Here is a 25,249-nt window from a genome sequence, read left to right as displayed (position 1 = left end):
AGGCGGGGCAGCTGAAGCCGTGGGCAGCCAGTGCTCCCAGTGGTCCCAGTGCTCAGTCAAGGGGCTCAGGGTGCCCCATGGTCTCCACTCAGAGCCTCCGGCCTGCGGGGCATCTGCCAGCACCTTCCCCCGCTGCGGAAGGAGCCGGGCTATGATTTGGATTTCATAATTTATGTAGCTGATTTCATCATGTTTCATGTTCTGTCATGTTTCCTGCCGTTACAATTTCATTCGTCCCTCTGGGGACATTAGACTGTGACACTGGGATCTTGTGGGGGAGGTGGCACCCCGCCGGGGTCGGGCTGGTGTGAGAGGGCGCTTCCCCAGGCGGTCGGGGCTGAGGGCTGGGGGCAGGCGGGGGGAAGAAGAAGTTTTCCTGAGTGCACCTGTCTGGCGGGTGACGGTATATGTGCGTGGGGTGCCAGGCTGGTCCTTAGGGCGCTCACCCCGTGCTGCCTGGAACCCTCACCACAGGTCTGTAAGAAGCTTCCCTCGGTCCCCCACCTCGTGGGTACGGAAGCCGATGCCCAGAGACATGACACATGACCCCAAGTAACACCGGGGTTGAAGCTGCAAGAGGGGCTCGACCCTAGTCTTCCTGTAACAGCCCTCCCAACCCAAAGAACAGCCATGTTTTAGGGCTCCAGGGTGGCCACCGAGGCCCAGAGCGGGGAAGGGCTCGTCCAAGGTCATCCAGCACGGAAGCACTCTCCCTGTCCCTGCCGTCCAGCCCCTCTTCCCCGTACCCCGTGGCCTCTGGCCTCGCTCTCAGATGGAGCCCACTCTGGGCTCTCCCATGTTGGTCCTGCCACTCCAGCCCTCTCTCTGTCCCCAGCTGACCCCAGCCCCCCCCCCCCCCCCCCCCCGGGGAGGCCTCAGGCTCTGTCTTCTGATAGGAGAGGAGCAGAAGCCTAACTTGCCTGGCTGTCCACTTTTAAAGGGGCTCCCACCTGAGGGCCTCCAAAAATAACCCTCCCAAGCCAGTGACCACCCAGGGTGGCTGGTGGCTTCGAGGCCAGCCGCCCAGAGAAGCTCTGAACAGAGCTCGAAGGAGGGCTCCGACTTCCACCCACGGATGCCTCCCCGTTTCTTGTCTTTTCTTTCCGCCTGGCTTTTAAAAAAAATTAAACATGGACGGTTTCATCTTGGGAGAATTAGTATTCCGGGCAGGCCTGGGAGATGTGATTGGAATGTCAAGGCCGGAGCCACAGAGCTGGAAGGGAAGGGAGGAGGTACTGGGCCTGGTGGTGGTGGGGGGGGCCCTGAGAAGGGGCCGCGGGCTCTGACCTGCCGGCATGCGAGGAGGCCTGGTGGGCCTTCCAGGGGCAGGCTGCTCTTAGCCCGCCTGGATGCCCGTATCGTGGGGAAGACTGAGGCTGAGCCTGGCCAGTGGGCTGGCAGTGGGTCCAGGACTGGAGGAGGAGGACATATGGGGCAGCTCAGGGCAGAGACTGAGTCAGCTCCTCAGCCCCATCCACTGTCCCTCTCATTCAGTTCTCATTTGCTCAATGTGTGTGTGCCTCCTATGTGCCAGGCGCTGAGCTGGGTGCTGGGGGGGGGGGGCGGGGGGTGGGCAGAGGGCAGGGACACGCCTGCCCTCACCACTGCACGTCACTGGAAAGCCCACTACCCGGTACACGGCAGGCATCCACCAAAGACTGGTTAAATGGTTGCCTGAGGCATCTCCCCGGGCACGCTTTGAAGAACACAGAGAATCCTGGGAGGTTACCAGGTAACTGCCCGAGTGGACAGAGCTAAATTGGTATCTTTGCAGCAGGACTTCTCAGAGCCTTTAACATGCTCATGGCCCTGCGAACCTGGGGAGGGAGTGCCAGCCTGCAGCCTCCACCGGTTTGAGCACAGCCCTTAATCCCTGGCCACACAGGAAATCCTGTTGGGGGCCCAGAGTATGGGGCACGGAGCCAAGACGAGAGTGGGTTTGTGTTCAGGCACCACAGCGGACCCACTGTGTGACTAGGGCGGGCTCCAGGATGCTTGTTTCCTCAGGTGGAAAATCGAAATGGGAATAATAGTGCCTGTGGGCTCAGAGAGGTGATGGATGAATACTGCCTGCCTCAGACTTAATTCAGGGTTGCTTGTGTTGCTGTTGGATCATCCCCGTAAAACGCTTAGCTCTGTGCCCGGGGCCACTGGCAGAACTCTGTCAAGTTAGCCAGGCTGTTGTCACTGCTGCTGGCACCATCTGTGCCCTTAAGAGCTCACAGCTGAAGGGGGGGGCAAGACGGTTAGAATCCCGGGTGGACAGTGCGAGGGCCAGGGTGGGGGGAGCCCTGAGGAGGACCGAGGCTGAATGGGGATGAATCGGCGGGGTGGGGGCGGTGACAGTGTGGCCGCGGGAGCAGGCCTCAGAGGGAGGAAGCCTGGGTGGGCCAGGTTCACTGCCATCCCACCTCTCTGCTAGGGGGTCTTCAAGTCCCAGCCTGACACTTCCCCTCCACGGCAGTCTGGGCCATCTTTGGGCATCTCTGTCTGTTACCCATTCTTCCTTAATGGAATCCCTCCCAGTACATCCCTCCTGGTCTTTCTAGATCTCTGGTCCCCCCAGAACAGGTTGGTCTTCCTTCTCCTGGTCAGCTGTCCAGAAACCCAAGGGCGGGAGAGTGCTGTCGTCCCTGAAGAGTCCTATCTGCCCCTCGGTCCCTGCCCCAGCCACCTGTGGCCTCCCCAGGGCCTCCTGCCCTGCAGTGTGGCTGTGCCTGTTGTAGGGCCCAAGAGCAGAACAGGGTTGCTGCCTGGTCTGATCGGGGCACAAGCAGGGACGGAGCAGGGTGGAGGGGACCTCCTTCAATGCACGGTCTGGCCTCCCTTTACTGCAGCCCATCCAGACGCAGGAGCTGGGCCCCTCTGTGCTTGCTACAGGCATCTACCTTGTTCTGTAGAAACAGAGAAAGCCAGGCTGATAGAGGGCAGGGTGCCAGAGGCCAGGGACTTCCTGAAGGAGGGGACACTTGTCAGCCTGAACTGAAAGGCAGGCTCTCGGAGTGAAAGCCTCTTGAGTCACCCGATCTGCCCCTATCTGATGGCAGGGAGCCTGGCAGAGATGTTTGGTCGCTAACATCTCAGGGCGCAGTCCAGAAGCTGAATGTGTAGGTACAGAAGGAGGAATCCTTGATCTCTAGGAAAAGTAGCCTGGGGAGGCGGACCACAGAGGCCAGAGGCTTGGCAAGGCTGGACCTCCAGCTCCTCGTCTACAGGGATTCAGAAAGTCCCCACCCCTCTCATGACCGTGGCATCCCTGGCTGTCCCTGGGGTCCACGGGGGACTGAGGCCCAAGTGCTTCCCCAAGGTACACCCACCCAGGACAGGGGCCCGGGAATGGCTTTAGCCCAGTGCCCCATCTGGGCCTGCATCCTGGGAAGTGAATGCCTGTGTGTTGGTGGCCACCGATCAGGGAAGCCCCTGGGCTTGCAGGTGCCGGGCAAGGCCAGGCCTCGTGTGCCCCAGGAGCAAAGATACCGGGGGCCTCGTCAGCCGCGGCTTCAAAGAGCCTCGTTATTAACAAAAGTGCACCTCGAATCCTTTTTCTTCCTCCTTCTGTCCTTAAGGCAGGCTCCCAAATGAAAAGGAAAATATACAATGAGCAGCAATGAGGAAACCTCAGAGGAAAGCCAGGCATCTGCCGAGACGGAGAAGGAGCACCAGTCCACCCTCGCGTGACGCGTGAGGTGTGGGCTTCCTTTCTTCCTTTTATTTTACGTGGTCGGTCGCTCTTTTTTCCCTTCCTCCTTATTCAGCTGGTCTCTCAGACTGCGCTTTAAGTCCTTTTGAAGTGTTACAACCATTTTCTCCTCTTTCAATTAACAAGAAAAGGAAGCTAATAGCTTTCTGAGCCACTCGCTGTAAATATTAACAAAGTCTGGCCGCGCGCGCGGCCAGGGTGCGCGGTGTCGCTCTCTCGGCCCGAGAGTGTGTTTACGGGAAGGAGGGGAGGGGTGGGAGATTTCCAACACGGAGACGAAAATCCCTTGGCACCGGCTTCCATGGTTCAGGGAAACTGGAAAGCCGGGGGAGCCAGGCGAAAGGGCTCCTGTCCCTGGGGGCCGGAAGCGGGCACATTTGGCGGGAGGGAAGTGGACCCTTCCGGAAGGAAAGGCAACTTCCGCCGGCCGCACCCAGGTAACTCGGACGGCGCAAGTGCACGTGGGGGGGGGGGGGGGTGTCTACGGACGACTGGCATTTGAACCCAACAGCTAGAGAGTGGGTGCTGATGGTCCCCAGGGCACATACCGGATCATGGCACCTTCTCTGTACGGAGCAGGGCTCCTGAAGGAATCTGAGGCTGGGGAGCCGGTGGAGGGAAGTGTGTGGCAGAGGAGGGAAGGTGACAACCCCTTGAGCAGAGCCTGGGTTCTAAAAGCTCCTTAGCCTTCTCTCGGGGGGGGGGGGGGGGGGCGGGCCTCCAGCTGTGACCCCTTTCCCCCCCAGAGGCCCCACACCAGACTCACCAGCAAAGTGCTGCTTCAAATAGCTGCATAAGAGCCGTGTAGGACCCGTTTCATAGCCAGGGTGGCCAGGGGTCCAGGGCTTCTGCCTCCAGACTCCACTGCCGACCTCAGCTGAGGGCACAGTCACTGTTCCACTAGCAAAAGTGGGCCAATTTCCCGCGAAAGGTCTGGCCTTTGCTGGCACACCAGACCTGTCATCCCCCAGGATCCCCGGGATCCCCCTGGGGCTGGGTACAGACCCTTGCGTGTGGGAGCTGAGTTATACCAAGGCCTGCTGGGTAGCGTTAGGCCGGCAGGCAGCCTCCTTCCCAGGGGGCAGCAGGCAGTAGGCAAAGAGCCTCATGCAGGCCCGGGCCTCTCTTCCTGTCCCCTGTCGTGTGTGGGCAGACTCCAGCCACTGTGCCCTCCCTGGGGGCAGAGGGGCAGGCCCGTGGAGGGCTGGGTGCTCTTCCCCTCCTCCGCCCTGCTTCAGCCTCCCCCTCCAGAGGCTGAGAGCAGCGATCCTGGGCCCGGCTGAGCCTAGCTGCCCTAGGCCGTGCCCTGGCCCCTCGCCCACTCTCGCAGCTCCCCGGGGCACGGGGGTTCCTCCCGCTGCCCGCCCACACTCGCGGGCAATTTCCGAGGCACACAGCACTCCAGGTGCAGGAGGCCCCTTCAGGTGCCTGTCTGTTCTTCTGTTCCATTGCCGGCCAGGGATGACCGTACCCACACGGTGGTCTTTCTAGGTCCCCCTGGTGCTCGGCTGCACTGTGGGGCAGCACCCTCAACTGGTAGAGTCAGGCCTCCAGGCGCCCCCAGACGGTGCAAAGGAGGGGCTGCTGGGCCCAGGCAGGCAGGCAGGCAGGCAGGCAGCGGGTGCCAGCAGTGTGGGCCAGTTCGGTCCCTGGGCTGTTCTGCCAGCCCAGCGCCAGGAGATGGGAGCGAATTCCAAGCCACCTCCGGCCGCAGCTGCCTTTGCTTCCCAGGTCCCGGCTCCAGCCCACACGTGGAGAGGGAGAGAGACATCCCACGGGGGGGGGGGGGGGGGGCGGCGGGAATACCACATCTCCTCTCTGAAAAGCTGTCCGGGAAGAGCAGCCCCCTGGGACCCTGGAGCTGTTGGCTTCTCTGCTCTGGGCACGGTCGGCGGCCCTCTCCCCCACCCCTCCCCCCATTCTCCAGCGGTCTGCCTCCGAGGGTGGGTGCCGGCGGTGGTCCAGGCCCGCTGGCCAGGCAGCCAGGCCTCCTGCAGCTGCCCACAGACCGGCTCCCGCCCTCGCTCCCACACCCACCCGCTAAAGTCTGGGTTTTGTCAGGAAGCGGTTTAATTAGCAGACTGGAGGCTTGGGGTTCACACTGTGTATGCAGGCTCTGTCGCCTCCGCCTCTTCTTACCTGCTATGGGGTGCCATGCTGCAGTGCCGAGGCTGGGGGCCAGGCTTTGGAGAAGCGGGCAGGGTGGGGCCGGCTCCCGGTGCAGAAGGGACGAGCTGGGGCCTCCAGGCACGCCCCCTGCGGAGGGCTCCCGCCTGGCCCCCCCCCGGGGAACCTAGAGGCATGCACACTCAGGCCCTGAGCCCCCCAACGGGCTGCCTGTGCCTGGAGGTGCTCAGTCCGTCACCCTCTGGTGAGGGGGAGAAGGGGGCAGGAACCCACTCAGCCCCCAGGCTTCAGGGAGACTTGCCTGGCCAGCCCCTTCCCCTCAACCCCACTGTTCCCCACCCCTGCTCCTGGGGACACTGTCCCAGCTTCTCACTGAGTCCCTCTCATGCACCCGAGCACCCTCAAGTTCTCCATGAAGGTCTGGGCGTGCCTCCCCCTGCCTGGTCCCGTTCCCTGGCTCCCCACTGCCCTCGGGATGAAGACCAGGCCCCTCGGCAGAGCATGCAGAAGTCCCCCCCGCGAGGCCAGAAGGCCATCTCCCACTTCAGCTCAGGTCACTGCCCCCCCGCTAACTCAGTCAGAGCTTTGGGACACCAGCCTTCTCACCACCAAGCCCTCCTACCCTGAGCCTTTGCGTATGCCGGTCCCTTGGCCCGAAATGACCTTCCCACCCCACCCCTACTATGCTGGCTCTGTGGCAGGAGCGGTCCATCCTCTCGAGTGGGAGAGCTCTCCCTGCCCTGTGGCCCCGGCCCCCAGCCCTCTGCCTCCTACAGAGAGGGACCGCGGCCGTGACAGCTCCCAGGTCCACGCTGGCACGAGAGAGGAGTGACCCACACGCTGTGGTCACGGTGGGGGAAGAGAAACGGGCCCTGTGGATGGCCGTCCTGGTGGGAGGAAGTCAGCAGCCAGAGAACAAACTCGGTTTTGAGTCACAAAGAGCCTTTTCATCTATACAGGTCGGATACAGATGCTGACCTCAGCCTGGAAGTCCCGAATGAAAGAAAACCCCGGGTCTCCTAGCTCGAGCCAGCTTTGACCTGCTTGCCATGATCTAAACTCTGCCCTCTTTGCCACAGGGCAGTCTCGCCCAGGAAGGGGCTGGGGGGGACAGGCGTGTTGTTCATTTAAAATGCCACTCGACTAAGTCACCAGCCATAAAGCCCACCTGGGTTTCCAGCAGCATATACCGGGCGTCTGATTAATGATACACACACAATAATCCATCCCTAAGAGCCATAGGTTGAAATGAAGCAGGAGGGCTAATTGCTAATATAGGAATTAATATCAGTGAGTACGATCCTCAGGGCAGCTGGGAACCGCAAAGCTGGAGAGCGATTCCACTTCGGGGGGAGAGTTCTGAGGTCCAAAGGGGGGGTGGGTACCCTAGAAGATGGACAGGTAGGGGGTCGGAGAAGACCCAGCCACATGCGCCCCGCTCTGCCTCGCCACTGAGTTCAAATGTGACTATCATGACATAGGAGTCTGGAGGATCCTGGAACCACAGCACAGTGTTACCTTCCCCGTGATCCACCCTCCCAGGCCGGACAAGGTGGGCTTTTTGCTCCCAGTGTGGGTCTCACACTATGGCTCTCTGCAAACCAATGGCCTCCCCACTGGATTTGGAGCTCCTAGAGGACAGGGGCTCTTCCTTGAATCCCGATGTCTTGCATGGTGCCAGGAGCAGAACTGGAACCAGTACATGTTTGCTGGATGGATGGAGGGAGGGAGGGAGGGATGGATGAATGGACGGATGGAGAGACAGAAAGATGGGTAGACAGAAAGATGGACAGGTAGGTGGATGGATAGAGAGATGGAGGGAGGGGGTAGTGACAGATGCATGGATGGATGGAAAGAGAGACAGACAGATGGAAAGAGACAAGGAGATGGACAGATAGATGGAGAGATGGGTGGGGGGGGGATAGATGGATGATGGGTGAATGGACAGAAGGATGCATGAATGGAGAGCTATGTGGATGGATGGATGGATGGATGGGTGGGTGGGTGGATGGATGGATGGATGAATGGATGGATGGGTGGATGGGTGGGTGGATGGATGGATGGATGGATGGATGGATGGATGGATGGATGGGTGGATGGATGGATGGGTGGATGGATGGATGGATGGATAGGTGGGTGGATGGATGGATGGATGGATGGATGGATGGATGGGTGGATGGATGGATGGGTGGATGGATGGATGGATGGATAGATGGATGGATGGATGGATGGATGGATAGATGGATGCGTGGATGGATGGATGGGTGGATGGAGAGATGGATGAATGGGCGGATGACTGCACGAGAGGGCCTCAGGAAGAACCCAAGTGCAGTGGCCCCAGGGGCCACCTTGCGTTTGGTTGATGGTGTTTCTGTTGCACTGAGACTTGGTGTCTTGCAGAGAGAGGGGAACTGACCCAGAATTCAAGGTCCTGGTTGTCATGCAGGTTGTATGACCTTGGACAGGCCCCCCCTTCTCAGTGTCATTGCCCCTGCACAATGGTCCTCCCTGCCCTGCGAGCTGTGCTGGTTTGTCTCATGGCTCAAGGGAGATGGCAAGCAGAAATGACCTGGAAAAGGATAAGGCACGCTGTCCCCTTGTAGACAGTGTGTACGTACAGGCCGATCCAGCCAAAGTGGAGTGGTGTAGACATGTGGGATTGTGCACTTGGCTTTCTTTCCCCCTTTCAGGTTCCTTTTAATACGGTCATGATGTTATTATTTATAACAAAAAGTAAAATTGTAAGCATCTCAAGTACTTACAAGTGGAAGCCTTTGTGATGTTGACCCAAAAAAACTGGTTCTTTGGCACCAGAGCAGAGACCTGGAGCCTATGGGAACAGGGGAGGCGAGGGGTGGTGAGCAGAGAACGTCCTGTAGGGGGAGTGCCTACGAGCTGGGCCAAAGTGGCCAGGGGCAGAAGAGGGGCTCCCGTCGCTGAACCTTTGGGACTGCGCAGATTTGTTTTGCCCTCTGGCGGTTTGACCCCATAGAAAGTCCCCATACAAGCGCTCACTTTGTTTGTACTGCGTGGTCCCAGCCTCCCCCCCCCCCCAATCCAGTAGTGCGCCCCCTGGGGACGGTAGATGTTTGCCAAGAGGGCACATTTACATATTTATTCCCGGGCCTTGTTTGGTTCAGTGAGCTCAGGTGGCTAGTAATGATCCTCATTTCGCACCCACGCGTGGGAAGAGCTCGCACCTCCAGGCACCGCCGGCCAGGCTGACCCAGCATAGGCAAAGCTGGTCGGACCCGCCAAGAGCCTGGCTCCGTCCCCGATTTTCTAAATGAGAAAGGAGAGTGGAGTTCCCGGGGTGCGTTTAGGAAGCAGCTACGGGGCTCTGCCGCAGAGAGCCAGATGTAGTTAGTCCCTCCCTTTCAGGACACCATGGGTGTGTGTGGCCCTGCACGCCGAGGGGGAGGGTGGCCCGACGCAGGAGGGGAGGGGTGACATTGGGTGGACTCTGGCAGGAGTAGGGACAGTGTGGGGAAGGGCCTGGAGAGAACCGCCTCGGGGCATTCCGGGGGATGCTGATGGGCCAGGCAGGGCCGGGCCTTGTGGGGCTCTAGAAGCTGCCTAGGACCCTTGCCTTTATCCCGGGGACCGTGAGAAGGGCCCGATGCCAGTGGGATGAGGCTGCCCTCCTGGATCCATAACTTCCAAAGCAGAACTTGGGGGGTTTCTCTCTGTCGTGGGGCATCGGCGGCCATGGCCGGCCGGAGCCTCTGGGCTCTGAGGACACTGCCCCCGTCCTCTCTAAATACGGAGGCCCAGCTGCCTCCGCCTCCACCCCCAGCGGTACAAAACAATTTCCTCGCCCCGGCCAGGGAGGCAGATGACCTCATTGGACTGTTTCCATCTCTCCCTTTCGTAGAGAAATTACAATTTATAACTGGATGCAATCGTGCGGGTATAACAGCAAGAAGGATCCGTGCCGTAGCCCGGCAGTCGCCCCTCATGCGAGGGCTGTCCTCGTCTCCCCTCCCGCCCCACCCCTGCCCTGAGCCTTGGAGGGGCCGCACTCCGCCTGCCCGCTCGTACTCCAGGTATTTAGCAGGGCCTGGCCAAGCAGGATCTGCGGGGCCTGCTGGTTCTTGAACCTCCTTCCTCTCGGGGAGGCTTGTCCCAAGGCTCCCCCGTCAGCCTCGGCCTGCGCTCCACCTGGACAGCACCCACCCTCGTCCCACACGCGCCGCTGGCGGGCTGGGCGTCCGGTGGGCAGTGCCTTCCGCCCCCAGTCTGGGCTCTGGGCTTATTAAAACACGCGCCCTAAATATCCCTGTTTTTATTTGTAACGGCCCCAGACAACACGCCTTCCTCAAATCGGCCACCTTGGGCCCGACAAAGAAGACCGCCCAGATGCAGCTGAGCCCATCTGGATCCGATTTCAAACCAGAGCGAACACTCTCAGATGTGTAATAAAAGCCCTTTTCCAAAGAGGGGCTCCTGCAGGGGGAATACGGACACCGGGGCACCGCAGGGCTGCAGGGCGCCACGCTAATGAGAGGCGATCCGGAGGGCTCGGGTTTTGTTTTGGGTTCTGAGGAACAGCCAGCCCTGCCCCCAGGTCTCTGCGGAAAGGGGAGGATGGCCTCAGAGGGCACTAGGGTGTGGAGGCCTGACCCCGGCCTAGGAAGTGGAAGGCCAGGGACTCTGAGACCCAACTTCCCAGCTTCCCCGATGCTCCCGCTTCCCGAGGCGGCGGTGGGGAGGAAAGGCAGTGCTGCTTCTGGAAGCCGAGACCGCGGTGGCCCAGTTGGATCCTTTGAATGACATTTAGCAAGAGGAGCAGGTGCTGGGGGAAGCGGAGCCAGCTCTGGACCGTGCGGGCAGCCCCCGCCATGGCCAGGAGCCCTCCGAACTTCATGTTTCTCTCTCCGGTCCTTCCGCCCTCCAGGAAAAGGAAACCGGGCAGCTTTGAGGAGGGTGCTCTGCGTGGCCCCCTGTTTGTTATCTGGATTGCGGAAGAGAAGGGAGATGGGGGAAGAAGCATCCCAGCCCCCTCCCGGCTCCCTGGAATGTGGTGCTCCGGAAAGCAGGTTCCAGAGGGATGGGAGGACAGGCGGCTGCAGCCCAGGCTGCCTGTCCCTGTGCGGCTCCTAATTTCCCTGGGCTTAATCGCTTGTATTGTTTCTTGGCAGGTGAGGAGGCAGGGAGTGGGTGCGAAGGCCTCCCTTTTGGACACAGGAGACCAGGGGACGAAGCAGGAATAACGCGCCCCTCCCCCGCTCCGCCTCCCCAGCAAGAAAACCTTCTCTACGAACAGGAGAAGCCAAGCAGGACTGAGCGTCCACCGCCCCCCCACCCCACCCCACCCACCCGAACATCTTTCCAAAGAGAGGCATGTGGGGCCTGACAGCTCAGCGGCGCATGTCAGCAGCTTCAGCCCCGCGGTGAACATCTGAACTCCTCAGCGGGGTAATGGACCCCCTCCTTCCCCCCCGGAGACACAGCCTGAGTGGCAGGAATACCGATCCTTTGGAGAGTGGCTCCCTCTCAGCTCTGTCACGCAAGAACGCTCTCTGCACCGGAGCCCATTCTGCCGAGTGACTTAAAGGGATTAAAAAAAAAAAAAAAAAAGAAAGAAAGAAAAACTTGGTGAAGAAAAGGGGGTAAAAGCCACGCCGAAGCTTTGCAGAGGAGGTGGCGGCCAGCAGACAAAAGGGCAAAAGTTGAAAGAGGACAGCGAGAGGCCACCTCCACGGGATGGACGCCAGGCCGTAGGGCATGCCTGGGGAGCAGGGGCCCAGAACACCCTCAGGCTGCACACGGGGGTCCTGGGGCTGCAGGGGGGGGGCCTCTGCAGACCCCTCATGCATGCCCCTCACTCCGGGGGGAGAGGCCAGCGGTGCCTGAAGCCTAGGGGACAGAGGATGCCGCTCCAGACCCGAAGCCACGTCTGAGCACGAGCAGGGTGTCCTCCCTGCTCCCCGGGGTGCCCCCAGCTCCACGAAACACCCCGAGTCTGTGGCCCGTGCCTGGGTGCCAGGGCCGCGGGGCCAGAATGTGACTGTGTTTGGGCCCAGCTCAACCGGAAGCATCCAGAGCGGAGACCCCAGCCAGACCCAGCAGGTTCCGGGGCTGCAGCTGAGGAGGTAAGACACACGCAGATGGGCTCTGGGTGGCCCAGGAAGGCCCTGTGACTCCTCATGCCCAGAGAAGGCATAGCACGCGAGACGGCTGGGGCCTGCTGCTTCCCGGCTGGGTTGCACTGGGGCGTCACAGAGCCCCCCCAAGTCTGCAGCTCCAGCCCACCCGCCCCACACATTCAATTCAGGTAGTTTGCCAGGGGAGGGGTCTTTTGCCACCCAGTGAGTGGCCTGTGTTCTACCCCGGGGTGAGCCGACCCAGGGTATAAGGTCATGGCCCTTCCGGGCGTAAACTGCGGTGGGGGGATGCTCCAGCCTGGGCAGGGGCGGGGGTGGGGAGGTCTTACTTTGAGCCCCTCTGAATTGTGCCCAAAGGGGGCGGCAGTGAGGCCTCGGGGGGAGGCAGGACCTTTGGTGACCGAGGCTACTGGCCATGGCACCTGCTGCCCTCCAGCTGGAGGGAGTCCTTCCATCCAGGTCTGCCCCTGCCCTGGACGGAGGGACCGAGGGTGGGGTTGGCCCAAAGCCACCACCCAAGACCCTGCACCCACCGGCCCTTGGGCATCACTGCTCTCTGGCTTCCAGTCCAGCCCCTCTTTGGGTGAGAGTGGCTTGCTGAGGGCCCAGGGAGAGGCAGCAAGTGTCCCAAGATCGCACAGCAGGCCAGAGGGCCCCTCCTCCTCACTCAGGCTGCGGAACCTCCCGGGCTTGTCAGGTGGGGAGCTGGGTCCTGCCTGGGGGGCAGGGCCTACTCTCCCCAGGCTCCCCCGAGGCCAGGAGGGAGGGCTCGTGCCTCCCCAAACACAAATCCCAGGCAACTTCTAGGAGCGGCGCCCAGGGCAGGGCAGGGAAGCCCCAATTCATTACCAAGATGGAAAATGACACTTTCTCTGCACGCTTCCCCAGGAGAGGGGCTGATTTATGACTGCGCCAGGGCCCGGGACATTCGTCAGCGCGGCGCGACGCGCACGTCGTCTGCGGGGGCATTAATAGCCGTGTTATTAGCCACCGGCGTGAAAGATGCCCTGCGGATCGGCTATTTGCTGTTATTTATTATAAAGGCGCGCCAGCCCGGCAGCGGGCCGAAAGGCGTCACGATCGCTGGGAGCCCGAGCTCGGCCCCTGCCCACCTGGCCTCCCTCCCCCCATCCCTACCACGTGTCCCCCACTCCCCGGTCATTTGTCCCTATTCAACTCCCAGCCCCTAGGAGGGGCTGGGGGCAATTCCTGGAACCCACCGCTGCTCCCCCAGGCCTGTGCCCCAAATATTTATGGAGACTCTGCTCAGCGCCGGGCCCTGTTTCTGGTGAGCTGTGCGACTTCCTTCCATCCCAAGGCAGAAAGGCAAAGAGAAACAAACCGGGCTGTGGGGCCGGGCCGATATGGGTTGGCGCCCCATCCCTCCTGTCGTGAGCAGTGTGACCTCGGGCACATCCCTTCCGCTCCCTGAATGTGCTCCCCTTTGTGCGCTGGGGGCACAGTCTCTGCAGGACTGTGGCCAGCTGGAGGCGAGGGGAGGTCATGAAGGATCCAGCATGCAGGAGGTGCTCCCCCTTGCCAGCTACTGCCACTAATGGGTCCCAACCCCTAGGGCTAGAAGGGTCCACAGACCTGTCGGTAGGGGAAGCCGCCCCCATGAGCCCCTGCGTTGGCCACTGTGCACCATCACCCTCCTTGTGCCGATCTTCTGGGAAAGGGTTTGAGAGTTCAGAGCCAAGGCTGGAGGAGGAGGGCAGGGGGAGGAGTGACTGAGGCTGCTGGGGGTTATCTCTCTGCCCTGGACCAATCCCTTCCGCTCTCTGGGCCTCGGTTTTTCCTCCTCTGTGAAAGGCAGATAATTTCCAAAGTCCTGCACCTCCCCGATTCCGCGGTCCTGAGGGTAGGGTCCACCCTTGCGCATACCTATTGGGGGGGAGGAGAGAGGCCAACTTAAGAAGGCGAGGCTGGCCTCTGGGGCCTGGAGGTAGATCTGTGGTTGGGCAGCACCAGGTCATAAGAGATGAGCAGGGGGGCAGACAGGGGTCTTCCTCAGGTTTCTCTCTCTGGGGCTGGGGAGGTCCCTCCTGGGCAGGCGAGAGGGCAGGAAAGACACCTGGGAAGGGAAGGGCACTGGATGGCGAGTCCAGGGCCCAGGTTTGTGTCCAGCTCCTCCCCCCGCAGTGGCACGATTCAGACAAGTCAGTCCTTTTTCCTCTCTGGGCTGTCATGGTGAGGGCACCTGAGTCGTTATCACCTCCTAGGGTGGGGCTGAAGGGGGGCCGGCCTCTCCCGCGTCTCTCCCGCTGCCTGCTTCTAGGCTTCAGATTGTGGGGCCTCCCTTTTGGCATCGTCCTGCGCTCGTGCGTTCAACAGAGGTCTACGAGCATTCCCGTGCCAGGCTCTGTACTAGGCTGGTGAACAGGACAGAACATGCCCTGGGTTATAGGAATTCCCATTCTAATGGGAAGGGCTGGATAATCAATTCACGATCGATACACAGGACGGTCTGCCCAGGAGCAGGGCCTGCGTGTAAGGGATGCCACACAGCTCCTACGGGGCCCCACCCCCAGCCGGCTCCCAGCCTCTGCTTTAGTATCAATAAACATCACCATACCCAGTCTCTCCCTCCACCCCTGGCTGCTAGGATCCTGCTGGCCGCTTAGAAGCCCAGCCGCGCTGACCCTGCAAACCCAGGGGTCCCCGCCTATTCTCGGGGGCTGGCACCAGCCCTCCACTGCTGCCTTCTCTCTTCCTTTCTTCTGGCCCCCGGCAAAAAAGGCCGTCACGTCCCTCTTCGGCCTCCCGAAACTCCCCTTCCTTTCCTTTTTTCCTTCCCCAAAGGAATTAAGCCTCAGTCCCGGCAGCCTTACTAAAAACGCACACAGACAGACAGAAATATCAGGTGCAGGAATATCTTATTAAATAACGCGGGGAGAGAGAGAGAAACAAAATTACACGTGTCTCCTTTCATCCCCCCACTCCCTCCCGGCCCTGAATAGTTTAATATCGAACACTGTTATCAATATAATTAACCTCCTAAGACACAATTTTAAAGTCTTGTTTTTTAAAGGGATTTGCATCCTCTGAAGTTCAGGACATCCCGCTGCCCGGCACCGCCCAGACGGCCCACGCGGGGAGGTGAACTCGAGGTACATTTTTAGTGGATTTGCATACCTGTCTGCAATTACCGCCAGTGGTAACAGCTGATGCATAATGCATGCGGCATGAAATTAGAAAAATAATTAACTTTAGGGTTTAAAAGAATCCCCTACCCCCGCCCTCCCCTCCCACTGCAAGTTCTCAATGGCACCCGTGGATAAGAGCAGGAGCAGAGTTGTGCAGGGCTGGGCTGGGAGGGCCTTGAGGGTCGTGGCAGCCAGCCCCCTGCCGGAAGGAGGTACTTCCAGTGGGCTCAGACTGGCCTGGGCCTCAACTAGGGCTTGGAACAGGCCCGCTCACCCAGAAGTCTCAGGGTCCCCCCTCCACCTCTGGCCCACACTTCACATCTATACCTGCAGGGGGCGCTACCTGCTGCTAAGAACAGCGAAGGGTCCCCTGTTCCGAATGGAATGCTGCATCAGGCCCTCTGCTCAGGGCTGCTCAGGCTTGCGAACAACGCTAGCTTACGCCCAGGGAAGCAGATCACTTATGGTGCCGTCTTACGGAGGAAGGCCTGAGACCTGAGGCCACCCTCAGCAGGTGGGGCAGCTGGACGGAGCCCAGGCGAGCCCCCTGGGCTATCTGCCTTACAGGGGTGGGGGTGGGGGGAGCCTGGAGGTGGGGGGAGCTCTTGCCAGGCCTCGCTGAGCTCCAGGAGGCAGAGGCCAGCCCCCTGCCCCATGGCCCTCCTCTTTCCGTGTTGCCTGTAGGTGAGCTGGAGAGGTGGGGAAGGAAGTGTGGGGCCCCTCGTTAACTTAAACAAAGGTTTGCTGAGGACTCACCAGAGGTATGGAGGTGATCCTGCCTTGGCGAAGCTCTCTGCCTGGGTGGGGGGAAGTGGGGGGAGCCTTGGCTCCTTTTGGGGCCAGGGTCCCCCGTCTCTCCCCTTCTGGGCTGAGAAGCTGCTTCCGTCCCTAGTCTGCTCAGCACATCTTGCTGCGGCCTCCGGCCCTGCTGTTCCAGTAAGGACCCGAGGGCCTGGCAAGGTTTAGGGAAAACACAATGAATGCTCATTGCTGAAGAGAAGGACCGGAAAGCGGAGGGGGAGGGGCTCCCTGGCCAAGCTCGGCCAAGACAGCCGGACGGCTGCCCTGAGTGGGTCACAGGAGCTCCTTGGGGCCCCTCCCGGGACAGGATGGAGCAGCCCTTCCTTCTAAAACCACGCGTCCTGTGCTGGGCCCTCCGCGCCACCCTGTCTTGTCATCTTCCGGGGAGAGTGGGGCCCTCGGCAGCATGTTACAGAGGAGGAAGCTGAGGCCCAGAGAGGCGTCGCTGCAGTTCACGCAATTGGGAGCTGGTGAGGCCAGGTTCGAACCCAGCTCTGTTGTTCCCCTCCTTGATGCTGGTTCCCACGCCTCCCTCTTGGGGTCGGCACCACCTGGAATTTTCTGATTCCCAAAGTGGGGGCTGAGACTGTGCCTGGCCCTTCGGGGCACCCAGCCTCGGGACGTCCCCAGACGAGTTGCCTTCCCTGGTGAACGGGAAGGCAGGCCAGGGCCCGGGGGCAGGAGGAGGCCCGCCCTGCCTTCCCTCTCCTGCCCGGGACCTCCAGCTCCTTCTAGAAACATGCTCATACCTAACTGTGCCCCCCAGGACCTGCAGCGGTAGATACCAGCTCCTATCCAGCATGCCCGGGGCCTGGCTAGGCCATGTGTCCTGCAGCTGCCCCCCCGCAGGCGCCCTCACGCCAACCCTCCCTCCCAACTGGACCCCCCAGGAGTCCCTGGGCCTCTGGCAACCCAGCTTGATGGGACTTGGGGAAGACACCAAGCCAGGGGTTCCCGACAGGGAGGTGCCTCCATTCGGCTGGCAGAAAAATAACCACCAGTGAAGTGGTTGTGAGAAAAGCCAGCGTGGAGTCAGCCTTGCAGAGGCTTCTGGGGAAAGCTTCCTGGAGGGGGCTCTAAGGTGAAGTCTTGGGGAGGAGTAGAAGCTGGCTCAGCCAGGCTTGAGCGGGGGAGGGGGCGTTGGTGTCCAAAGATCAGGAACAGCACGGAGCAACGGCCCAGAGGGAGCATGAGGGAGGTCAAGGCCTTTAGGAATCGGGGGCTGGGCTGCGTCTCAGAGTTCCAGGGGGACCAAGGCGAGAGCTGAGCGATGAGCCCCACCGATTACTCACATCCCTTCCCGGGGCCTGGACAGCTCCCCATGAGAGAGAGGCTGGAGCAGCCTGGGGTAACCCAGGAGGGTCGTGGTGTTGCTGGGCCAGCTCTGTGTGGCCCAGGCCGTAGCTTGAGGCGTGGGGCTGTGGATGCACAGTTTGAGGTAGAGGGGACCCGGCGTCACAGCGATTGACAAGGGGTCCCTATCAGGAGGCAGCTTGGGCTACAGGCTCCCAGTCTACCCCGGAGGCACGACAGAGGCAGTGGGGTGAAGAAGGGGTCCCTGGAGAGCAGAGGAAAGAGATAAGCGGAGCCTAGGCAGGCGTGCCTGGGGGCAGTCAGAGAATCGAGGCAGCTTTTATACCTCATGCGTCGGGTATGTACAGGTTTACGAGGGTAACTGTGCGCGTATTTTCTCATTGAGCCCTCAATAGTAAGTTCCCCTTACAGGAGAACTACTATGATCGCGTTTATAGATGAGGAAATTGGAGCTCAGAGAGGCCAAGCAACTTGCGTAAGATCCCATAGTGGCAGAGGCAGGACTCGAACCCAGGTTCCTCTGCCGTGCAAGACGGCAGGAGCTAGTGACTGATGGAGAATGCCAAGAATGATGTTCCAGGTCCCCCCTTGGCTACTGGGAGTCTATATACCTCCAGTCTGAGCCACCTCCCTGCTCCCTTCCCAGGGAAGGATCCCGCTGTCAGTCACGGAGCTGGTAAGTCGTAACTCACATCATGCTGAAGTCTGCGGAATCCGCACAAGTGACCCCGTAAAAGACGGGCAATTTACCGGGTTTAATTTGATGGCCACATAAACCATCAAACACACAACAAAGGAATAAAAAGGCCACCTGGCACCCAGGCAATTAAAGGCTCCTCCAGCAAGGCATGCCTCTTCCTCCCCACCCCCCAGGCCCTGCCCTGCTTTGCAGCCTTGGGGAAGGGGCGGCGAGGGGAAGCTTGAGCCAAGATGGATGAGGCCCGCAGACAGGGGAAGGGAAAGGCCTTGGGTTCCTGCCTCCCAAATGCTTCTTGGTTATCCATCAGGCATCTCTGAAAGGTGCAATTTAGACTCTATTATGATGCCAGGGCCTCTGGAAGCTGAGGGCTGTGGCCATGAGCTGAGCAGGCACCGGAAACTGATGTCTGTGCCAGAGAATGTGGTGGCTGGCCTTGGCTTTGGCCTTAACAAGTCCGCCCCTTGCTCAGGGCACTGCCCCAAAATGGCCAAGCCCAGGAGCCACCCACATCCCATATGCCAGGACTCGGCAGCTGACAGATCAGAGAAGGTGTGTATCCTCCGGCCAGATGCTGGGGCCGGGGACAGAAGGATTCAGACGTGACCTCTGAGACCAAGGCAAGGTGGCCTTTGAGTAGGCCTGAGCCTTCCTGTCCCCAGCACCTGCTCTAGCCCTGCCTCTTTGCTCCTAAGCATCTTGAGACAGGATACCCAGGCTCCATAACCTTCATGTGTATGTGACAGGCTGGCATAGGTACAAACACGCGTCTGTGACGGGGGATGGGTGAGACCTGGCTGGTCGGTACACCCCCGCCCCCCGCCCCCCGCCCCCCACCCCCCGCCGTGCCTGGGTTTATCCCTGTCCTCTGAAGGCCAGCACGTCCAGGTCTATGCAGCAGCTCTGTTTCGAGCCTGTCCTCTTGTATAGTTTGGGCCGGTGCCCTTCTCAATCCTGGACGTAATGAGAGGTGAGGGAATCTGGTCGGACAAGGGCCAGGCAGTGTGGGATGCCCACGCTCCAGCTGGATTTTACAGGATGACTCTCGCTGACACTGAGGGCAGGAGGGCTGGGCAGCACGGTGCAGGGCTCTGGAAGGGGATAAGAGAGGGGAGTGGGCCAGGGCAGCCGAGCCAGGGAAACAAAGACGATCGAGAAATCCCCCAAGTGCAAGCTCGAGTGCGGGAAGCAGAGACCGACTCTAAGTCCCAAGGGGCGGGGCTGGGTGTGGGCTCAGGACCCATAGCCTGGGCTGGGAAACGTGCTTCAAGGAAACAGGCAGGAATAAGCAGGCAAGTGTCCTCAGCCCCTGGGGCCAGCGGGTGCTTGTAGAAGGGGGCTTACGCTGACTTCAGGAGCCCAGAGTGTTGGACAGGGTCTCATCATTCCCCCGCTTTGTCCGGGCTTTCCACGGGGTCCCTCTGGCCCCACGCACAGACCCCATGCACCCTTCCCCCTTGCCCTCACTTGCTTCTAGCCAGCTGCCCTCTGCTGGCCCTTGACCTGCCTCGGGTCCACCTCATGGACGAAACTTCCTGCGGCTAACAGGGCCTGAGGAGGCTTAGTGCGCTAACCATGGACAAAGCCTGAGCTTGCTCCAGAGGGCCTCGGAGCTGCCGAGACGATCTGTCCAAAGGCCCCTATAAATGCAGATGAGGGGCACGAGTGTGTAGGGGTGAGTGGAGGCATTCCTGCCTTGCTCGGCACCTCGGTGATCACAGATGCCAAGCCACACCGGGCCTACACAGCCCTCGGTCCCTGCCCTTGAGCACCTGAAATTTAGTAGGGGACGTTAAAGCACTAATCCCCCAACGGTACAACCTGCGGCCCACAGAGATGGGCACGAGATGAAGCACCACGAACCCAGCGGCCCGGGTTCTGGCCTGGGCGCCCCCTTACCACCTCTCAAGTGGTCTTGGGTGTGCTAACATCTGTGAGCTCGAGTCTTCTCTTCTGTCCAGTGGGACTCAGAAGAGCATTGACCCCAGGTTTGCCGGGAAGGTTAAGTGACTTAAACACTCAGAAAGCTCTAGGAGAGGTCTACCCTATACTGGGAGCCACCGTCCCGCCAGAATGGAATCCCAAGCGGCTGGAACGCGGGCTGGCCCACGGTGGGGGCTCCCTAAAGATCTGCTGGATGGCTGGATGGACGAGTGGGTGGATGGGTGGACACATGGATGGAGCAGAGGGAGGCTCTGTCTGCTAGGAAGGCCTAGCGGGGGAGGGGACATTTGAGCATGGTCCTGAAGGGTGAAGATGGCTTTGCTAGAAGGATTGGAGCGGTCATCCGGGCATTGATAGGGACGGACAAGGGAGAGGTTTGATGTGGCTGAGAAATGGAGATGTTCAGTCCCCCCGCGCACGAGAGAGGTTCCCCACTGACTCATTCGGCGAGCCGGGTCCTCACTCTGCCCCGCACACCAGGCTGGGCCGGCTTCGGGCTGGGGCCGCAGCTCACGGTCCGAGAGGCAGCTGATCGGGTCCCGCCGTTGAAAAGCCTTCGTGCACCTAGAGGCACGCGGCAGACCTTTGCCGGCTGCACGAAGACACCTTCCCGGCTGAGGGTGAAGGATGATTTCTCCTTAATTGATTTTTTACTATGAACAGTAAAATAATATGAGAAAAATCTATGCGGCAATTTTTCCGTTTGTGAAAACCGAAATTACACCTTGCAGCCGGTCGCTTCAGCATGGACCCCTCCCTCTTTTTATTTGTGTCATTTCTTTAAATGCAAGAAAAGAGATACATACATACACACACACACATATATATATATATATATATATATATATATACACACATATATATACGCACATATATATATACACATATGGAACAGGTATATATATTATATACATATTTATGGAACAGGTATATAGATATTTATGGAATATATATATATATATATATTTATAGAACAGGTATATATATATTTATGGAATAGATATATATATATATATTTATAGAACAGGTATATATATATATACAGACATATATATATGTATATATACATACAAGTGAAAGTTGCATGATTTGGGAAGGGTGTGGAATAATTTCCCGCACAACACAGAATGCAGAGCTAGGGAGGGCACCTCTGGCAAAGGAGTTTTCTGTAAATACACAAGAAAGTGATTCCGTTGACACCTCATTGTTCTGTCTATAAAATGCATGAGTGACAAACAGGACATGTTGTTTTAACACCAGACAATGAAGCTCCTTGCTCTCCACTGCTCACCAGTGGCTAATGCTGGCAGCTTCTTTTTTTGCAGGTTCTACTGACGTCCCCCCCCACCCCCCGCCCCCTCTTTGAGGCTCACAGGCCTCATGGAAACAAGCTTCTCCTTCAGACCCTGGGTACGAGCCAGATAGGGATGCGAGGTTCCGTTCCAGTGAGAGATAGCGGCTCTGAATCCATAAAACACGCCTTAAATCCATCCCATCGACATTGACCAGCCACTTTTACCATTAGCCATAAAGACTGGCTTAGTGTGAAGTCTTGAAAGAAGAATCAGAAACTGCGGCGTGGCTCTCACTAAATTAACCTCACCCGCGGCTCGAGATCGCCGTCCGGGAGGCCCGAGACCGTGGCCGCCCGATTCACAGACATCTTTGCTCCTGATGAGATTTGACGTGGGCCAGACGTCGTTAAGAGTCTGACCTCAGCCCGAGGGATCACCTGTGACGTAACCTCGGCACACAAAGGGCCACGGGGCGTGCACCTCCAGGCTTGACCTGTGCCCCGCGGTGACCCCCTGGCGGCCGGCGGGCGGGCGCCGTCGTGACTGGCTCTCACCGCACGTGTCTTGTGCCCATTGCAGGTGTTGAGGCTCCAGATCGGGCGGGGCCCGGCTCCCCCGGCCGTCCACCATGGTGGTGGCACACCCCACCGCCACCGCCGCCGCCACCCCTGCCGCCACCGTCACAGCCACCGTCGTGATGACCACGGCCACCATGGACCTGCGGGACTGGCTCTTCCTCTGCTACGGGCTCATCGCCTTCCTGACGGAGGTCATCGACAGCACCACCTGCCCCTCGGTGTGCCGCTGCGACCACGGCTTCATCTACTGCAACGACCGGGGGCTCACCTCCATCCCCGCCGACATCCCCGACGACGCCACCACCCTCTACCTGCAGAACAACCAGATCAACAACGCCGGCATCCCCCAGGACCTCAGGACCAAGGTCAACGTGCAGGTCATCTACCTGTACGAGAACGACCTGGACGAGTTCCCCGTCAACCTGCCCCGCTCCCTGCGGGAGCTCCACCTGCAGGACAACAACGTGCGCGCCATCGCCAGGGACTCGCTGGCCCGCATCCCGCTGCTGGAGAAGCTGCACCTGGACGACAACTCCGTGTCCACCGTCAGCATCGAAGAGGACGCCTTTGCCGACAGCAAGCGGCTCAAGCTGCTGTTCCTGAGCCGGAACCACCTGAGCAGCATCCCCTCGGGGCTGCCCCGCACGCTGGAGGAGCTGCGGCTGGACGACAACCGCATCTCCACCATCCCGCTGCACGCCTTCAAGGGCCTCAACAGCCTGCGGCGCCTGGTGCTCGATGGCAACCTGCTGGCCAACCAGCGCATCGCCGACGACACCTTCAGCCGCCTGCAGAACCTCACCGAGCTCTCGCTGGTGCGCAACTCCCTGGCCGCGCCCCCGCTCAACCTGCCCAGCGCCCACCTGCAGAAGCTCTACCTGCAGGACAACGCCATCAGCCACATCCCCTACAACACGCTGGCCAAGATGCGCGAACTGCAGCGCCTGGACCTGTCCAACAACAACCTCACCACGCTGCCCCGGGGCCTGTTCGACGACCTGGAGAGCCTGGCCCAGCTGCTGCTCCGGAACAACCCCTGGTTCTGCGGCTGCAACCTCATGTGGCTGCGGGACTGGGTGAAGGCGCGGGCGGCCGTGGTCAACGTGCGCGGCCTCATGTGCCAGGGCCCCGAGAAGGTCCGGGGCATGGCCATCAAGGACATCACCAGCGAGATGGACGAGTGCTTCGAGACGGGGGCGCAGGGCGGCGCGGCCAACGCCGCGGCCAAGACCACGGCCAGCAACCACGCCTCTGCCACCACCCCCCAGGGCTCGCTCTTCACCCTCAAGGCCAAGCGGCCAGGGCTGCGCCTCCCCGACTCCAGCCTCGACTACCCCGTGGCCACGGGCGATGGCGCCAAGACCCTGGTCATCCACGTGAAGCCCCTGACGGCGGACTCCATCCGAATCACGTGGAAGGCCACGCTCCCCGCCTCCTCTTTCCGGCTCAGCTGGCTGCGCCTGGGCCACAGCCCGGCCGTGGGCTCCATCACGGAGACGCTGGTGCAGGGGGACAAGACAGAGTACCTGCTCACGGCTTTGGAGCCCAAGTCCACCTATATCATCTGCATGGTCACCATGGAGACCGGCAACACCTACGTGGCTGACGAGACGCCCGTGTGCGCCAAGGCGGAGACGGCCGACAGCTACGGCCCCACCACCACGCTTAACCAGGAGCAGAACGCAGACCCCATGGCGGGCCTGCCCCTGGCGGGCATCATCGGGGGGGCCGTGGCCCTCGTCTTCCTCTTCCTGGTCCTGGGGGCCATCTGCTGGTACGTGCACCGGGCCGGAGAGCTGCTGACCCGAGATCGGGCCTACAATCGGGGCAGCCGGAAAAAGGATGACTATATGGAGTCAGGGACCAAGAAGGACAACTCGATCCTGGAAATCCGAGGCCCCGGACTGCAGATGTTGCCCATCAACCCTTACCGCGCCAAAGAGGAGTACGTGGTCCACACCATCTTCCCCTCCAACGGCAGCAGCCTCTGCAAGGGCACGCACACCATCGGCTACGGCACCACGCGGGGCTACCGGGACGGTGGCATCCCCGACATAGACTACACCTACACATGATGCCAGCCACCCGGGCTGCCTCCGCCCCAGCTCCCGCCTCCTCCCGGCCTGGCGACGACGTGGCTTTGCCCCAGCCTGCTGCCATCCCATAGAGCAAGGAAGAGGAAATTCCACGACGACTTGCCCCGCAGAAAGCAAAGTTTGGGAAGGGTTGACGATTTTATAGAACGCGACAGTGAAAGAAAAAAAAAAAATTTTTTTTTTTTCTAAAGAATAGAAGGTAGGAGGGGGATTTGACGTTGGTGAAGACATAATTTATACCAAATTATGCCAGCTGGGGAGGGAAAGACTAAAAATAATATGGCAGGCAGGGTTGGGCCAGGGTTTTTTTATTTTTCTTTTTTTCTTTTTTCTTTTTTCCTGAACTGGAAAGATACTACCTGTACAGCGTCTGTGTATGCCTCACGCTCTGTTCAGGGCCGTCACGAAAGAGCCGTCAGAGAGAACAGCCAACACGCGAGGCCCCCATGCGGCTCCCGCTGCCGGCTGCTCGTTGGTGACAACGTGATGGAAGGTTTTCAGGCTCCTCACAAAGGAGAGGGGTTAGAAGAGATCCTTCGCTATGGAGATATTGTCCGGAAACCCCTTCCCTGGTTCTTTCCGAACCGTCTGCCTTGCAGGTTTGCAAGAAAGAGCACGTCTTTCGCTGCATTCTTTGAACGATGGTGTGGTCAATTAAAAAGCAAACTTTCTTTTTCCTATGCCACAACCCCCTTCAGTTCCGTGCACCATACTCCGTGGAAGCCCCATGGGAGCGGTGGGTTTCCCAGCCACTTGGGGGTGCACCTATCTACCTGGCTATCTCTATGTCGTGTCTCTAAATACAGATGGGTAGATAGAGCCACCTATACGGTCCTTAACTACTTCTTGGGTCAGTTCGTACGATTTTCCTGAGACAATAGAGTCACGAAAATGTTGTTTTCTCCTAGAAATCATTGAGTAAGTAGACAGAGTGTCTTGGGGGGGGGGCAGACAATGCTGTTCCTAAAGGCGGAGGTGTATCTGTCCTGGTCGGGTGGCTCAGGAGACCCTAGGGAAGGGGTGGTCTCGGTGCGACCCTATCTCAGGTTGGCCAGAGCTGGGCCGCACTCCTGATACAGAGAAACGCTTTCTCTGACTGCCAGTGTCCTTGTCTCTCTCTCTCTCTCTCTCTCTCTCTCTGTCTCTCTCTCTCTCCCCGCCGCCCCCCCAACACACAGATACAGTCACCTCAACAGCGACTTTCTGTGTTTCCTCTGTGCTGTGTGCTTTCTCCCGGGACAGGTAATTGGTGCAGGGACTTTTTCTTTTTCTTTTTTTTTTTTTTTTATCAGCTGATTAGACCTAATGGTTTCCATGGCTGCTCACACAAAGCCCAGAAAAAGACATGAAAATTCTCAGAAGAGCCCTGGGAGACAGCAACCCCCCCTACCCCACCCCCGCCGAACGCAGAACACTCAGCCGCACCCACCCCTGGCACCCTGCT

General features: G+C 59.7%; 2 protein-coding genes and 1 long non-coding RNA gene across 3 annotated transcripts in view; 1 reads left to right on the top strand and 2 right to left on the bottom strand.

Annotated features, from left to right (window-relative positions):
• The window catches only part of MACROD1 (mono-ADP ribosylhydrolase 1), a 143,620-nt gene that overhangs the window by 78,257 nt on the left and 40,114 nt on the right, over nucleotides 1-25,249 (bottom strand).
• Nucleotides 1,139-4,156, bottom strand: LOC132661931 (uncharacterized). The gene is made up of 2 exons (XR_014135282.1): nucleotides 2,570-4,156; nucleotides 1,139-2,502 (listed from the first exon to the last, which is right to left on the bottom strand). It is a non-coding gene; the product is annotated as an uncharacterized LOC132661931 (long non-coding RNA).
• On the top strand, nucleotides 21,721-23,971 carry FLRT1 (fibronectin leucine rich transmembrane protein 1). The gene has a single exon (XM_060607028.3). It carries the CDS (start codon nucleotides 21,760-21,762, stop codon nucleotides 23,782-23,784), a length of 2,025 nt encoding a protein of 674 aa, XP_060463011.1. The 5' UTR covers nucleotides 21,721-21,759; the 3' UTR covers nucleotides 23,785-23,971.

Source organism: Panthera onca, chromosome D1, assembly GCF_046562875.1.
Source record: "Panthera onca isolate mPanOnc1 chromosome D1, mPanOnc1 haplotype 2, whole genome shotgun sequence".
In the NCBI taxonomy this organism is placed as follows: domain Eukaryota; kingdom Metazoa; phylum Chordata; class Mammalia; order Carnivora; family Felidae; genus Panthera; species Panthera onca.
The sequence above is the reverse complement of the archived record's forward strand: the minus strand, read 5'-3'. Positions and strand labels throughout refer to the sequence as shown.

Excerpts from the sequence above, each read along its gene's own strand:
- FLRT1 (XM_060607028.3), top strand. The coding sequence starts at position 21,760 with ATGGTGGTGGCACACCCCACCGCCACCGCCGCCGCCACCCCTGCCGCC.